We start from the raw sequence: 15,999 nt of genomic DNA, 5'->3' as shown, positions 1-15,999 counted from the left end.
ATGTGATTTCTGACTGTTTCTAATGTTGACAACACACACAGTGAGGTACAGACCAGTGTGAGAATCAAAACAACTCCATCTAAATTAAACAAGTTGCACAATTCATTTATTCCTCACATGTTTTCAGCTATTTAGCCATCATCAGGCTGCTATGAGGTTGTTTCTACAATCAGTTAATTGGTCATGTGGCTTTACAGAAGCAAATAGAGCGGTGCAGGGATGATGAATTAATGTAGGCCAACCTGGAAGTCAGAATCACAAAGCCGATGGGATTTTGACATTGTCAAACTTTCCCGCTTTCCATCAGCAAGTGCTCATCTATTGGAAGTTAATTTACAAATATAACTTTACACCACATAACACACCTGTGTGGAACAATAGACACATTTTGTGGAGTAAAAAATCAGTGTACATAGAGGATTGGAAATCCAAAGGGATTTGGGCTGTAGCACATTTCATGGATGAGAGTGGAAACTTGTGACAGCATGAAGAGTTTTGTGAGAAGTTCTCAATCCAATGTACCGTTAAGAACTATAATAGAAAGATAAAAGCCGTACCAGCTTCCCTTAGATCAGGGGTCAGCAAGCTTTACTATCAAAAGAGACATTTTAGGCAAAGAAAAAAAAAGATCTGTCTAGAGCCGCAAAATATTTGAGCATTGTGATGAAGGTAACACAGTTTATAGTCTAAGTATATAGCATATAAGTCTAATACAGTGGGGCCAAAGTGCAAATGTACTACGGAGTATAAGGGCCACATTGAGGGAAAAAAAATCAGAGATTTCCAGAATAAAGTCATAATATTACAAGAAAAAAATAAAATAACACGTAAAATTAAATAAAAAACTTCTGACTTTATTCTCACATTACAACTTTGTTTCTCGTAAACGTATGACTTTATTTTCATAATATTACAACTTCATTTTCGTAATATTATGACTTTATTCTCGAAATCTCAGATTTATTTCTTTTCCTCAATGTGGCCCTAATACTCTGTCATACCATCGTACATTAGACCTACAACAATGATACATAAAAATGAAAATGTAAACAAAAAACAGTTATTCATTTCCATTTGTATAAATTCTCAGGGAGCCACTGGAGAGGAGCTAAAGAGCCTCAAGTGGCTCCGGAGCCGCAGGTTGCAGACCCCTGTTATATATCAATGGTGATAGAAGACATCTTGTATTCAGATATCTCCCCTAGTCTAAGACAGGTCTGTGTAGAAGGAATTGATTTGTGTGACAGCAAGATTACCAACAAAGTTATTAGTAATATTCTGTTAAGAGAATACTTCACTAACCCAGTCAGGAGAAATTATGTTTTCAAGGAATTTGAAGCTGAAGAGTTTAAGATAATACGGAGAATATATTTCATTCCCTCTCCCTCCTAAGGTGAAAGAGGTGAACTTCAAAATCCTGAATGAGATTTACCCAACGAACGAATTCTTAAGACTGAGGTTTAACTTTGATGTGAATAACTGTGTATTTTATAAAAGTGAAATTGAAATTTTGGAACATGTATTTTTTTTATTTTATTGTGAATCAGTGAAGTTTTTCTGGAATGACATGCAGAGCTGGCTACAATCCAAGAGGACTGAGCTGTCACCATTCAGAGAGAAAACGGTCAAATTTGGTATCTTTGCTGTGAATCCGAATTTGATATCAATATTTTATTATTATTAAGTAAATCTTTGATACATTAATGCAGATAACTCAAAACTAAACCCTGTCTGACTATGAAGAATGAGTTAAAACTGCTAAGTAAATCTTTGTCCATTATGACTGACAAACAACCTGTTAAATTATTCGCTTTATTTAATATTTACAAATTAATTTCAGATGAGCACTGTTTCTTTTAATTCATGTGATATATACTGTATATATATATTTATATATTTTTTTCTTTTTTAATTCATTTATTATTTTGTATTTCTTGTTCCTTCACCAGATTTTTATTTTATTTGAATGTAATTTTTGATATATGTTGCAATCCAAAACTAAAACAACTCATCAGAAGATCCCAAAAATATCAAAAACTTAAACTAATGATTGAAACTACTATATAATGTTGTTTGACTCAAAACAAGATGCTGATAACCAGAATAATTAACAGCTTTTATCTTTACAAGATAAAAGCTCGACACAAGATGTTGTTGTGTTTCAAACACATGGGCCAGACGTGGCCATCGAACAGGCTGGGGGGGTCTGGCACAGTGTAGTTCCTAGAGCACTAGGAAAGTTACAAGATGTACATTTTATAAAGATATATTGGATTTAAATTTAATCGAAAAAAAAACATGAAACTAAATTGTACTGCTGATATTTCCTTTATTTTGATCACAAATTGGACATTGTCATTTATCATTCATATTATTGATCATGTATACACTACAAAAAATATCATATACAGTTTGAAGAAGCGCTGTAAGAATTAAAGACTGAATCAAAGCATGTTTATATTTTTATGACCCATACTGTTGACTTGATTTAGGCATTGTGTATTTTTTGTATATATTTACACCATATTGTCATAGACTTTATATTTACACTTTTCCCACTTTTTGTTGCAACTGCTGCACAGCAATTTCCCTCAGGATGAATAAAGTTCATCTTAAAATAAAACACCATTAAAACAAGAGATCCAAAACTAAAACAACTCATCAGAAGATCCCAAAAACATAAAAAACTAAAACTAATGATTGAAACTACTATATAATGTTGTTTGACTCAAAACAAGATGCTGATACCCAGAATAATTAACAGCTTTAATCTTTAGAGTTCGTCTCCTGATGATGTGATGCAGATTTTGCAGCCACATTTTCTTGTGGATTAATCTTAGTTACCGTCTTCAACACATTTTTTCTAAACAACATATACTTAATTTCTCAAAGTATTCTCAAAAATGAATTTCAGATATAAGAAATGATTTATGTGTCCATGTTTTTACAGTGAGTTACCTTAAAACAGTAAAAGAATATCAATTAATTTTGGACAGTAGAGAAAAACAATATCTGTGACCCTCAACAAATCATAAAAATATAAAAAAGATAACAATCAATCAGAGCCAGAATGTGTTTTGATGAACTGAGACTCTGAGTGTAAAGTGTAAAACATTGAAATTATAAATCAGAGCTGAAATAACTCATCATAAGATCCAGAAATCTGACAAACTAAAAATGTTGTCTGATGATGATAAAAGTTAAGGAGAGACACTACAGGCAGAAACATTGTTTTTCATACACTGGTCAATTTTGAGATTTTTGGGCTATTTTGCTTCAATAACACGTCTTCTTTCAGACTAGTGGAAAGAAAACATCCATAATACACATTTAGGTGTTTATTTTACTACTTTGTCTGTCTGTAGATTTCTCCTAAATTCACCAAAAGTTAGCTCTAGATAATGCCTCATTTGCATAATTAAACATAACATTTCAGAAACTTATAATACAAAAAATAATTGTCTTAAAGTCAGTAATCAACTGGGGAAGTTTCATGTCGATATCTATTAGTTAAATATTTTACCCTATTCACCTGTAGAGTCTCCCCTTAAAGAATCACACAGCTGAAACAAAGTGTTTGGTATAGTGGATACAGTAGATGTTATATTGTGGTCTGATTAAACACAAGATGCTGATAACCAGGTTAATAAGTAAACTGATTTGGAGCTGTAGGAAAGTTTAAGACCTGATGATGTAATGCAGTTTAAGTATTGAGTAAATCTTATTTCTGTTATAACTGTTGATTGTCTTGATTATTTCAATGAGATCTAGACAGACAGTGAAGTCAGATTAAAGTCTGAACTAACACCAACGTGTCTGAACATCACAGAGAATCTCAGTTTGAATGATTTTGATATCAACAGTTTTAGCATCACCAGCTGACAAAATACAGAAATATGGGAAGAGTTTCTCAGTGAAAGTGTCTCTGACAGTGCAGATGTGAGTCATGTCTTCAGGGTCGTAGAAGGACACCTCCCCCCTGTCATAGTCCAGCTGGACTCTGATCCTCTGGAGACTCTTCTTCACTCTGACTGTCTTACAAGCTCCATCAGTGTATTTTCCACTTTGATGAACTAAACACAAGGTTCCATATTCTGGTGAGGCATATCTCTTCTCCTTCCTGTCAACTGACTCTTTAGCCAAACCTAAATTCCAGACAGGATGGTCTCCCACCTCCACCTCCCAGCTGTGTTTCCCTGAGCTGAAGCCCTCAGAGCCCAGAACATCTACATACTTAGTGAATCTCTCTGGATTGTCAGGAAGCTGCTGGTTTGTGTCTCCACATCTCACACTGGTCAGATCATCAGACAGATAGAGATAGTGGTTTGCAGTGTTTGGGTCCAGAATGACAGGACTGAAGTGGACCTTGTCCTTCATCTTCTCCCAGACTCTGAAGGACAGGTTGCCCAGGTGTTTGGCCACATCTATCAGCGCTCCTGAGACCAGCTGTGGATCTGACAGTGAGCACTGGACTCTGGCTCTGGTCTGAGTGGCTTTATAACTGCTGAGGAAGGGCACGTTGTGTTTCTGCAGGTCTTCTTCAACAGCAGAGATACTGTCTGACAGAGAGGAGATGTGCTCCTGAATCATCTTCATCTCTCTGCTGATAGTCTTCCCCTTCTGCTCCTCTTCCTCCCTCAGAGCTGCCAGTCTGGACTCCTCTTCCTCTTTCAGGAACTGGTGGAGCTTGTTGAACTCTGCTCTGATCTGCCTCTCTGTGGACAACAGCTGCTTCTTGGAGTGTTGAATCACTTCATTGTATGTGTTCTCTACTTGTTTGTGTTTGTCCCTCTTGTCCTGTAGAGACTTTAAGTCAGATTTCAGCTGGTCCTTCAGGTCACTGACTGCTTGTTCTACAGGAACCACCTCGTGACTCTGGTGGAGAGAAAACTCACAGACAGGACACACAGCTCTCTCTTCATCCTTACAGAACAGTCTAGGCTCTTCTTGATGTTTACTACACACCACCTCCACCTTCTTCTCTTCTTTTTCTGGCTCAGATGATCCAGCTTTCTGTCTCTCAGCAAACGAGTCAGACAGTTCCTTCAGTGCAAAGTTCACTCCTGGAAAGTCATTTGAGGATTTTCTTTTACAAATGGGACAGTTTTTGTTTTCAGCTTGTTCCCAGAATTTCTTCAGGCAGCTTGAACAGAAGCTGTGGCTGCAGCTCAGAGACACAGGATCTCTGAAAGTCTCTGAACACACATGGCAGTTCAGGAAACTTTCAACAAGAGCAATTTTCTCAGCCATTTGTCTTGGTATCTAAATTGTCTTTCAAAAGCAAGACTCACCGAGTTACTGTCCCGTCTCTTGATTGCTTCAAATAATCCAAATGTGTGTTTTCCAGCAGAGATCTCACACCCTGTAATGGCGTCTCAGCTCTGATCAACAATGTCAAAATCTACTTTCATTTACACTCACCTCTGTCACAGGGTGAATTATTATCAGGAAATGCTGCCATGTCATTATGTTACCAGCAGATGGTGTCAGGATGTCATTCAGAGTTCAACACTTTCCTCTTGATTAAGAACAATAACATTTCTTTTTAAATCTATAATCAATTTTAATAGACTAAACAAAATAAAATGCAAAATATATAAATAATTGTGACTTCTCCTGTTTTGTTTCGCTAAATAAATAATAGAAATGTTCATAAAATGCCAAAAACAAGGAGAGGATTGTAATGTTTTAGTCTAACGAGGACTGAACATTTCAACAGGCTAACTGACACTAAACCAGTTGCATGACTTTGTTAGTTTCATCCAGTTGGACTAAATTTATAGCACTCTCTAAACCATCACTCATACAAATTAAACTTGTTATTTACTTTTCATTTCATTTGCTTATTCTCCTATTCATCACAAGTCAAAGTGGTCAAATGTCTGTGCAATATATTTTGAGAGTATTTTCCAAAAACATGAGAGAAAACTCACTAAAATGACTGTTGTTTTTCTACATTGTGTCACAGTAAATGTACAAATAACAATCATGATATAAAATCTACATAAAGTCTCTCAACCTGACTGTATTTGTTTTACTTTCTGGCACACTTTCTCTCTCATTCATTCATTCATTCATTCATTCATTCATTCATTCATGAGTTTTGATGATGATGGTACAGCAGCACAAAATAAATGCTGGCCTCTTAAGAGCTGGAAAGACTCATGTCTGAGATATAATTCAATCTGAATCATGTGTTTGAGATGATTTGACTCATTTGGTGCCTGATGAAGCAACAACAACATCAAGAGACACAGCAGTGATGCATTTCTTAGATACTCTGGACATAAAGTATGTTGACGAATACGCATTAAAAGAACAATCTATCAGAAACTACTAAGAGGAGCTACTATTGATCAACCTGTGCAGCAAACAACAATATGCATGTAAATAAGTAACAGAAATAAAATGTTCAGTGTTCAAAATGAGCAACAAAACGTGGACTTTGTCTCCATCTTGTGGCGTTTACAGAAAGTAAAATGTGTCCATGCAATCACACATGCTGTATACATACTGTACATTCAATAATGTTGATGACATTATGCACATGTGAGCATGTTGTCCCTGAAAACTGCATTCAGTAGGTTACAGAATTAATCAAATGTAAAAGTGAAATCATTTCTTAAACAATGTTGTCTTCTTGGAAATGCTTATCCATCTCTACAGCCTTCATACACTGTGTTAGCATTATACAGTCCTGCTGACTGACTCAACTGGTTTAAAGAAACACATCTTTATAGTGAACATCTTAATGCTCCTTAAGGTCAGTTTAGACAGCCATCACTACATCTCTGTGTATACAACCCTCAGTGCTCCCTCTCTTCAGTGAGGCTGTCTAGAACAGACTGGAGTATCAACACACTGTTACGACTTCAACTAACAAAGCTGATCAACAACTGACATGATTCTGCTTGTTTGTTTGTTTTTATATGAGATTATAATGATGCAGTGAAGTTGTAGGAGGGTAAAGTTGAACCATCTTTTAAATGTGATTTCTGACTGTTTCTAATGTTGACAACACACACAGTGAGGTACAGACCAGTGTGAGAATCAAAACAAGTCCATCTAAATTAAACAAGTTGCACAATTCATTTATTCCTCACATGTTTTCAGCTATTTAGCCGTCATCAGGCTGCTATGAGTTTGTTTCTACAATCAGTTAATTGGTCATGTGGCTTTACAGAAGCAAATAGAGCGGTGCAGGGATGATGAATTAATGTAGGCCAACCTGGAAGTCAGAATCACAAAGCCAATGGGAATTTGACATTGTCAAACTTTCTGCTTTCCATCAGCAAGTGCTCCTCTATTGGAAGTTAATTTACAAACATAACTTTACACCACATAACACACCTGTGTGGAACAATAGACACATTTTGTGGAGTAAAAAATCAGAGTACATAGAGGTTTGGAAATCCAAAGGGATTTGGGCTGTAGCCCATTTCATGGATGACAGTGGAAACTTGTGACAGCATGAAGAGTTTTGTGAGAAGTTCTCAATCCAATGTACCGTTAAGAACCATAATAGAAAGATAAAAGCCGTACCAGCTTCCCTTAGATCAGGGGTCAGCAACCTTTACTATCAAAAGAGCCATTTTTAGGCAAAGAAAAAAAAAAATCTGTCTGGTGCCGCAAAACATTTGAGCATTGTGATGAAGGTAACACAGTTTATAGTCTAAGTATATAGTATATAAGTCTAATGCAGTGAGGGCCAAAGAGCAAATGTACTACGGAGTATTAGGGCCACATTGAGGGGGAAAAAAATCAAGAGATTTCCAGAATAAAGTCGTAACTTTACAAGAAAAAAAGTCGTAATATTACGAGAAAAAAGTCATAACTTTATAAGAAAAAAGTTTTAATATTACTAGAATAAAGTCAGAACTTCATGAGAAAAAAATAAAATAACACGTAAAATTACTACTTTATAATATTATGATTTCATTCTCATAATATTACGACTTTTTTTTCTCATAAAATTCTGACTTTATTCTCACATTACAACTTTGTTTCTCATAAACGTATGACTTTATTTTCATAATATTTCATCTTTATTTTCATAATATTATGACTTTATTCTCGAAATCTCAGATTTATTTTTTTTCCTAATACTCTGTCATACCGTCGTACATTAGACCTACAACAATGATACATAAAAATGAAAATGTAAACAAAAAAGTTATTCATTTCCATTTTTAAAAATCCACAGGAAGCCTCTGGAGAGGAGCTAAAGAGCCTCAAGTGGCTCCGGAGCCGCAGGTTGCTGACCCCTGCCTGAGATCAATGGTGATAGAAGACATCTTGTATTCAAATATCTCCCCTAGTCTAAGACAGCTCTGTGTAGAAGGAATTGATTTGTGTGACAGCAAGATTACCAACAAAGTTATTAGTAATATTCTGTTCAGAGAATACTTCCCTAGCCCAGTCAGGAGAAATTATGTTTTCAAGGAATTTGAAGCTGAAGAGTTTAAGATAATACGGAGAATATATTTCATTCCCTCTCCCTCCTAAGGTGAAAGAGGTGAACTTCAAAATCCTGAATGAGATTTACCAAACGAACGAATTCTTGAGACTGAGGTTTAACTTTGATGTGAATAACTGTGTATTTTGTGAAAGTGAAATTGAACGTTTGGAACATGTGTTGTTTTTTTTTATTGTGAATCAGTGAAGTTTTTCTGGAATGACATGCAGAGCTGGCTACAATCCAAGAGGACTGAGCTGTCACCATTCAGAGAGAAAACGGTCAAATTTGGTATCTTTGCTGCGAATCAGAATTTGGATTTTGTTATCAATATTTCACTTTTATTAACCCTCCTGTTGTCCTCGGGTCAAATTTGACCCATTTTCAAATTTCATTATATCATAAATATGGATTTCTTTAATCTAATTACCCAAAAATAACATGGATGGTTGCCTACTCAAAACAATATTCTGACTAAAAGTTTACATAAACCAGTATGTTATAATACATCAACATTATGTTCCTCTGATAATAACTTTAGTCAAAATAATTCACAATATCTGGTTGTTTTTTTATACTAAATAATTTGGTATAATTTCATGGAAATTAGGTTTATCAACCTTAATTTCCCCCCAAAAAGTGTAAAACTTAATAATTAGGAATGAAGTTGGCCAAAAAGGTGTAACACAGAATTGGGTGATAGTTTATACTGTATGCTTTATAAAAAGTCAAACCAGACCGGGTTCATTTTGACCCGGGAAGACAAAAGTTGCATGGTCGACGGACGGGAAGAAACAGGAGGGTTAAGTACATTTTTATACATTAATGCAGATACCTCAAAACTAAACCCTGTCTGACTATGAAGAATGAGTTAAAACTGCTAAGTAAATCTTTGTCCATTATGACTGACTAAAAAAGCTGTTAAATTATTCTGTTTATTTGATATGTACAAATTAATTTGAGATGAGCACTGTTTCTTTTAATTTATGATATATACATATATATATATATATATATGTTGAGATCCAAAACTAAAACGACTCATCAGAAGATCCCAAAAATATCAAAAACTTAAACTAATGATTGAAACTACTATATAATGTTGTTTGACTCAAAACAAGATGCTGATAACCAGAATAATTAACAGCTTTTATCTTTACAAGATAAAAGCTCGACACAAGATGTTGTTGTGTTTCAAACACATGGGCCAGACGTGGCCATCGAACAGGCTGGGGGGGTCTGGCACAGTGTAGTTCCTAGAGCACTAGGAAAGTTACAAGATGTACATTTTATAAAGATATATTGGATTTAAATTTTATATAAAAAAAACATCAAACTAAATTGTAGTGCTGATATTTCCTTTATTTTGATCACAAACTGGACATTGTCATTTATCATTCATATTATTGATCATGTATACACTACAAAAAATATCATATACAGTTTGAAGAAGCGCTGTAAGAATTAAAGACTGAATCAAAGCATGTTTATATTTTTATGATCCACTCTGTTGACTTGATTTTGGCATTGTATATATTTTTGTATATATTTACACCATATTGTTAGACTTTATATTAACCCTTTTTATATTTACACTTTTCTCACTTTTTGTTGCAACTTCTGCACAGCAATTTCCCTCAGGATGAATAAAGTTTTATCTTATCTTAAAATAAAACACCATTAAAACAAAAGATCCAAAACTAAAATAACTCATCAGAAGATCCTACAAAATATCAAAAACTAAAACTAATGGTTGAAACTACGATATAATGTTGTTTGACTCAAAACAAGATGCTGATAACCAGAATAATTAACAGCTTTTATCTTTAAAGTTTGTCTCCTGATGATGTGATACAGATTTTGTAGCCATATTTTCTTGTGGATTAATCTTAGTTACCGTCTTCAACACATTTTTGCTAAACAACAAATTCTTAATTTCTCAAGGTATTTCCGAAAAATGAATTTCAGATATAAGAAATTACTTCTGTGTTCATATTTTTAAAATGGGTTACATTAAACAATAAAGGAAGATGAAAACAGTTTTGCATAATTCATTTGGGACAGTAGAGACAGGACAGAGAAACAGTTTCTGTCTGAACTAACACCAACGTGTCTGAACATCACAGAGAAATCTCAGTTTGGCAGATTTTGATATCAGCAGTTTTAGCATCACCAGCCAGTCCAATATTGAACCATGGGAAGAGTTTCTCAGTGAAAGTGTCTCTGAGAGTGTAGATGTGAGTCATGTCTTCAGGGTCGTAGAAGGACACCTCCCCCCTGTCATAGTCCAGCTGGACTCTGATCCTCTGGAGACTCTTCTTCACTCTGACTGTCTCACCAACAACATCAGTGTATTTTTCACTGAAAAGACACCAGATTCCATCTTCTGGTGAAACGTCTGCCTTCTCCTTCCTGTCAGCTGACTCTTTAGCCAAACCTAAAAACCAGACAGGATGGTCTCCCACCTCCACCTCCCAGCTGTGTTTCCCTGAGCTGAAGCCCTCAGAGCCCAGAACAGTGATATAATTAGTGTTTCTCTCTGGATTGTCAGGAAGCTGCTGGTCTGTGTCTCCATATCTCACACTGGTCAGATCATCAGACAGATAGAGAATGGGGTATGCAGTGTTTGGGTCCAGAATGACAGGACTGAAGTGGACCTTGTCCTTCATCTTCTCCCAGACTCTGAAGGACAGGTTGCCCAGGTGTTTGGCCACATCTATCAGCGCTCCTGAGACCAGCTGTGGATCTGACAGTGAGCACTGGACTCTGGCTCTGGTCTGAGTGGCTTTATAACTGCTGAGGAAGGGCACGTTGTGTTTCTGCAGGTCTTCTTCAACAGCAGAGATACTGTCTGACAGAGAGGAGATGTGCTCCTGAATCATCTTCATCTCTCTGCTGATAGTCTTCCCCTTCTGCTCCTCTTCCTCCCTCAGAGCTGCCAGTCTGGACTCCTCTTCCTCTTTCAGGAACTGGTGGAGCTTGTTGAACTCTGCTCTGATCTGCCTCTCTGTGGACAACAGCTGCTTCTTGGAGTGTTGAATCACTTCATGGTATGTTTTCTCTACTTGTTTGTGTTTGTCCCTCTTGTCCTGTAGAGACTCTAAGTCAGATTTCAGCTGGTCCTTCAGGTCACTGACTGCTTGTTCATCAGGAACCACCTTGTGACTCTGGTGGAGAGAAAAGTCACAGACAGGACACACAGCTCTCTCTTCATCCTTACAGAACAGTTTAGTCTCTTCTTGATGTTTACTACACACCACCTCCACCTTCTTCTCTTCTTTTTCTGTCTCAGATGATCCAGCTTTCTGTCTCTCAGCAAACGAGTCAGACAGTTCCTTCAGTGCAAAGCTCACTCCTGGATCGTCTTTAGATGATTTTCTTTTACAAATGGGACAGTTTTTGTTTTCAGCTTGTTCCCAGAATTTCTTCAGGCAGCTTGAACAGAAGCTGTGGCTGCAGCTCAGAGACACAGGATCTCTGAAAGTCTCTGAACACACATGGCAGTTCAGGAAACTTTCAAAAAGAGCTCTCTCAGCCATTTGTCTTGGTATTTAAATTGTCTTTCAAAAGCAAGACTCACCGAGTTACTGTCCCGTCTCTTGATTGCTTCAAATAATCCAAATGTGTGTTTTCCAGCAGAGATCTCACACCCTGTGATGGCGTCTCAGCTCTGATCAACAATGTCAAAATCTACTTTCATTTACACTTCCCTCTGTCACAGGATGAATTATTATCAGGAAATGCTGCCATGTCATTATGTCACCAGCAGATGGTGTCAGGATGTCATTCAGAGTTCAACACTTTCCTCTTGATTAAGAACAATAACATTTCTTTTTAAATCTATAAGCAATTTTCATAGACTAATCAAAATAAAATGCAAAATATATATAAATAATTGTGACTTCTCCTGTTTTGTTTTGCTAAATAAATAAATAATAGAAATTTTCATAAAATGCCAAAAACAAGGAGAGGATTGTAATGTTTTAGTCTAACGAGGACTGAACATTTCAACAGGCTAACTGACACTAAACCAGTTGCATGACTTTGTTAGTTTCATCCAGTTGGACTAAATATATAGCACTCTCTAAACCATCACTCATACAAATTAAACTTGTTATTTACTTTTCATTTCATTTGCTTATTCTCCTATTCATCACAAGTCAAAGTGGTCAAATGTCTGTGCAATATATTTTGAGAGTATTTTCCAAAAAGAGAAAACTCACTAAAATGACTGTTGTTTTTCCACATTGTGTCACCGTAAATGTACAAATAATAATCATGATATAGAATCTACATAAAGTCTCTCAACCTGACTGTATTTGTTTTACTTTCTGGCACATTTTCTCTCTCATTCATTCATTCATTCATTCATTCATGAGTTTTGATGATGATGGTACAGCAGCTCAAAATAAATGCTGGCCTCTTAAGAGCTGAAAAGACTCATGTCTGAGATATAATTCAATCTGAATCATGTGTTTGAGATGATTTGACTCATTTGGTGCCTGATGAAGCAACAACAACATCAAGAGACACAGCAGTGATGCATTTCTTAGATACTCTGGACATAAAGTATGTTGACGAATACACATTAAAAGAAAAATCTATCAGAAACTACTAAGAGGAGCTACTATTGATCAACCTGTGCAGCAAACAACAATATGCATGTAAATAAGTAACAGAAATAAAATGTTCAGTGTTCAAAATGAGCAACAAAACGTGGACTTTGTCTCCATCTAGTGGTGTTAACAGGAAGTAAAATGTGTCCATGCATTCACATGTTGTATACATACTGTACATTCAATAATGTTGATGACATTATGCACATGTGAGCATGTTGTCCCTGAAAACTGCATTCAGTAGGTTACAGAATTAATCAAATGTAAAAGTGAAATCATTTCTTAAACAATGTTGTCTTCTTGGAAATGCTTATCCATCTCTACAGCCTTCATACACTGTGTTAGCATTATACAGTCCTGCTGACTGACTCAACTGGTTTAAAGAAACACATCTTTATAGTGAACATCTTATTGCTCCTTAAGGTCAGTTTAGACAGCCATCACTACATCTCTGTGTATACAACCCTCAGTGCTCCCTCTCTTCAGTGAGGCTGTCTAGAACAGACTGGAGTATCAACACACTGTTACGACTTCAACTAACAAAGCTGATCAACAACTGACATGATTCTGCTTGTTTGTATGTTTTTATATGAGATTATAATGATGCAGTGAAGTTGTAGGAGGGTAAAGTTGAACCATCTTTTAAATGTGATTTCTGACTGTTTCTAATGTTGACAACACACACAGTGAGGTACAGACCAGTGTGAGACTCAAAACAACTCCATCTAAATTAAACAAGTTGCACAATTCATTTATTCCTCACATGTTTTCAGCTATTTAGCCATCATCAGGCTGCTATGAGGTTGTTTCTACAATCAGTTAATTAGTCATGTGACTTTACAGAAGCAAATAGAGCGGTGCAGGGATGATGAATTAATGTAGGCCAACCTGGAAGTCAGAATCACAAAGCCGATGGGATTTTTACATTGTCAAACTTTCTGCTTTCCATCAGCAAGTGCTCCTCTATTGGAAGTTAATTTACAAACATAACTTTACACCACATAACACACCTGTGTGGAACAATAGACACATTTTGTGGAGTAAAAAATCAGAGTACATAGAGGATTGGAAATCCAAAGGGATTTGGGCTGTAGCCCATTTCATGGATGACAGTGGAAACTTGTGACAGCATGAAGAGTTTTGTGAGAAGTTCTCAATCCAATGTACCGTTAAGAACTATAATAGAAAGATAAAAGCCGTACCAGCTTCCCTTAGATCAGGGGTCAGCAACCTTTACTATCAAAAGAGCCATTTTAGGCAAAGAAAAGAAAAAGAAAATCTGTCTGGAGCTGCAAAACATTTGAGCATTGTGATGAAGGTAACACAGTTTATAGTCTAAGTATATAGTATATAAGTCTAATACAGTGAGGGCCAAAGTGCAAATGTACTACGGAGTATTAGGGCCACATTGAGGGGAAAAAAAATCTGAGATTTCCAGAATAAAGTCATAATATTACAAGAAAAAAGTCGTAATATTACGAGAATAAAGTCAGAACTTTACAAGAAAAAAATAAAATAACACGTAAAATTACTACTTTATAATATTATGATTTTATTCTCATAATATTACGACTTTTTTTTCTCGTAAACTTCTGACTTTATTCTCACATTACAACTTTGTTTCTCGTAAACGTACGACTTTATTTTCATAATATTATGACTTTATTCTCGAAATCTCAGATTTTTTTTTCTCCTCAATGTGGCCCTAATACTCTGTCGTACCGTCGGACATTAGACCTACAACAATGATACATAAAAATGAAAATGTAAACAAAAAACAGTTATTCATTTCAATTTGTATAAATCCACAGGGAGCCACTGGAGAGGAGCTGAAGAGCCTCAAGTGGCTCCGGAGCCGCAGGTTGCTGACCCCTGCCTTAGATCAATAGTGATAGAAGACATGTTGTATTCAGATATCTCCCCTGGTCTAAGACAGCTCTGTGTAGAAGGAATTGATTTGTGTGACGGCAAGATTACCAACAAAGTTATTAGTAATATTCTGTTAAGAGAATACTTCACTAACCCAGTCAGGAGAAATTATGTTTTCAAGGAATTTGAAGCTGAAGAGTTTAAGATAATACGGAGAAGATATATTTCATTCCCTCTCTCTCTTCTAAGGTGAAAGACGTGAACTTCAAAATCCTGAATGAGATTTACCAAACGAACGAATTCTTGAGACTGAGGTTTAACTTTGATGTGAATAACTGTGTATTTTGTGAAAGTGAAATTGAAAGTTTGGAACATGTGTTTTTTTTTTTTTTTATTGTGAATCAGTGAAGTTTTTCTGGAATGACATGCAGAGCTGGCTACAATCCAAGAGGACTGAGCTGTCATCATTGAGAGAGAAAACGGTCAAATTTGGTATCTTTGCTGCGAATCCGAATTTGGATTTTGTTATCAATATTTTACTATTATTAACCCTCCTGTTGTCCTCGGGTCAAATTTGACCCGTTTTCAAACTCCATCATATCATAAATATGGATTTCTTTAATCTAATTACCCAAAAATAACATTGATGGTTGCCTACTCAAAACAATATTCTGACTAAAAGTTTACATATACCAGTATGTGATAATACAACAACATTATGTTCCTCTGATAATAACTTTAGTCAAAATAATTCACAATATCTGGTTGTTTTTTTATACTAAAACATTTGGTATAATTTCACGGAAATTAAGTTTATTAACCTTAATTTCCCCCCAAAAAGTGTAAAACTTAATAATTAGGAATGAAGTTGGCCAAAAAGGTTTAACACAGAATTGGTTGATAGTTTATACTGTATGCTTTATAAAAAGTCAAACCAGACCGGGTTCATTTTGACCCGGGAAGACAAAAGTTGCATGGTCGACGGACGGGAAGAAACAGGAGGGTTAAGTACATTTTTATACATTAATGCAGATAACTCAAAATTAAACCCTGTCTGAC

General features: G+C 35.8%; 2 protein-coding genes across 2 annotated transcripts; both read right to left on the bottom strand.

Annotated features, from left to right (window-relative positions):
- Positions 1-3,728: 3,728 nt before the first annotated feature.
- On the bottom strand, positions 3,729-5,273 carry LOC141769609 (nuclear factor 7, brain-like). Its single transcript, XM_074638850.1, has one exon. The coding sequence runs from the start codon at positions 5,248-5,250 to the stop codon at positions 3,802-3,804; it is 1,449 nt and encodes a 482-aa protein (XP_074494951.1). The 5' UTR covers positions 5,251-5,273; the 3' UTR covers positions 3,729-3,801.
- Positions 5,274-10,485: 5,212 nt separating this feature from the next.
- Positions 10,486-11,994, bottom strand: LOC141769608 (zinc-binding protein A33-like). The gene has a single exon (XM_074638849.1). It carries the CDS (start codon positions 11,992-11,994, stop codon positions 10,576-10,578), a length of 1,419 nt encoding a protein of 472 aa, XP_074494950.1. The 3' UTR covers positions 10,486-10,575.
- Positions 11,995-15,999: the final 4,005 nt, after the last annotated feature.

This window comes from Sebastes fasciatus, chromosome 6, assembly GCF_043250625.1.
Source record: "Sebastes fasciatus isolate fSebFas1 chromosome 6, fSebFas1.pri, whole genome shotgun sequence".
Taxonomy (NCBI): domain Eukaryota; kingdom Metazoa; phylum Chordata; class Actinopteri; order Perciformes; family Sebastidae; genus Sebastes; species Sebastes fasciatus.
The sequence above is the reverse complement of the archived record's forward strand: the minus strand, read 5'-3'. Positions and strand labels throughout refer to the sequence as shown.

Excerpts from the sequence above, each read along its gene's own strand:
- LOC141769608 (XM_074638849.1), bottom strand. The coding sequence starts at position 11,994 with ATGGCTGAGAGAGCTCTTTTTGAAAGTTTCCTGAACTGCCATGTGTGT.
- LOC141769609 (XM_074638850.1), bottom strand. The coding sequence starts at position 5,250 with ATGGCTGAGAAAATTGCTCTTGTTGAAAGTTTCCTGAACTGCCATGTG.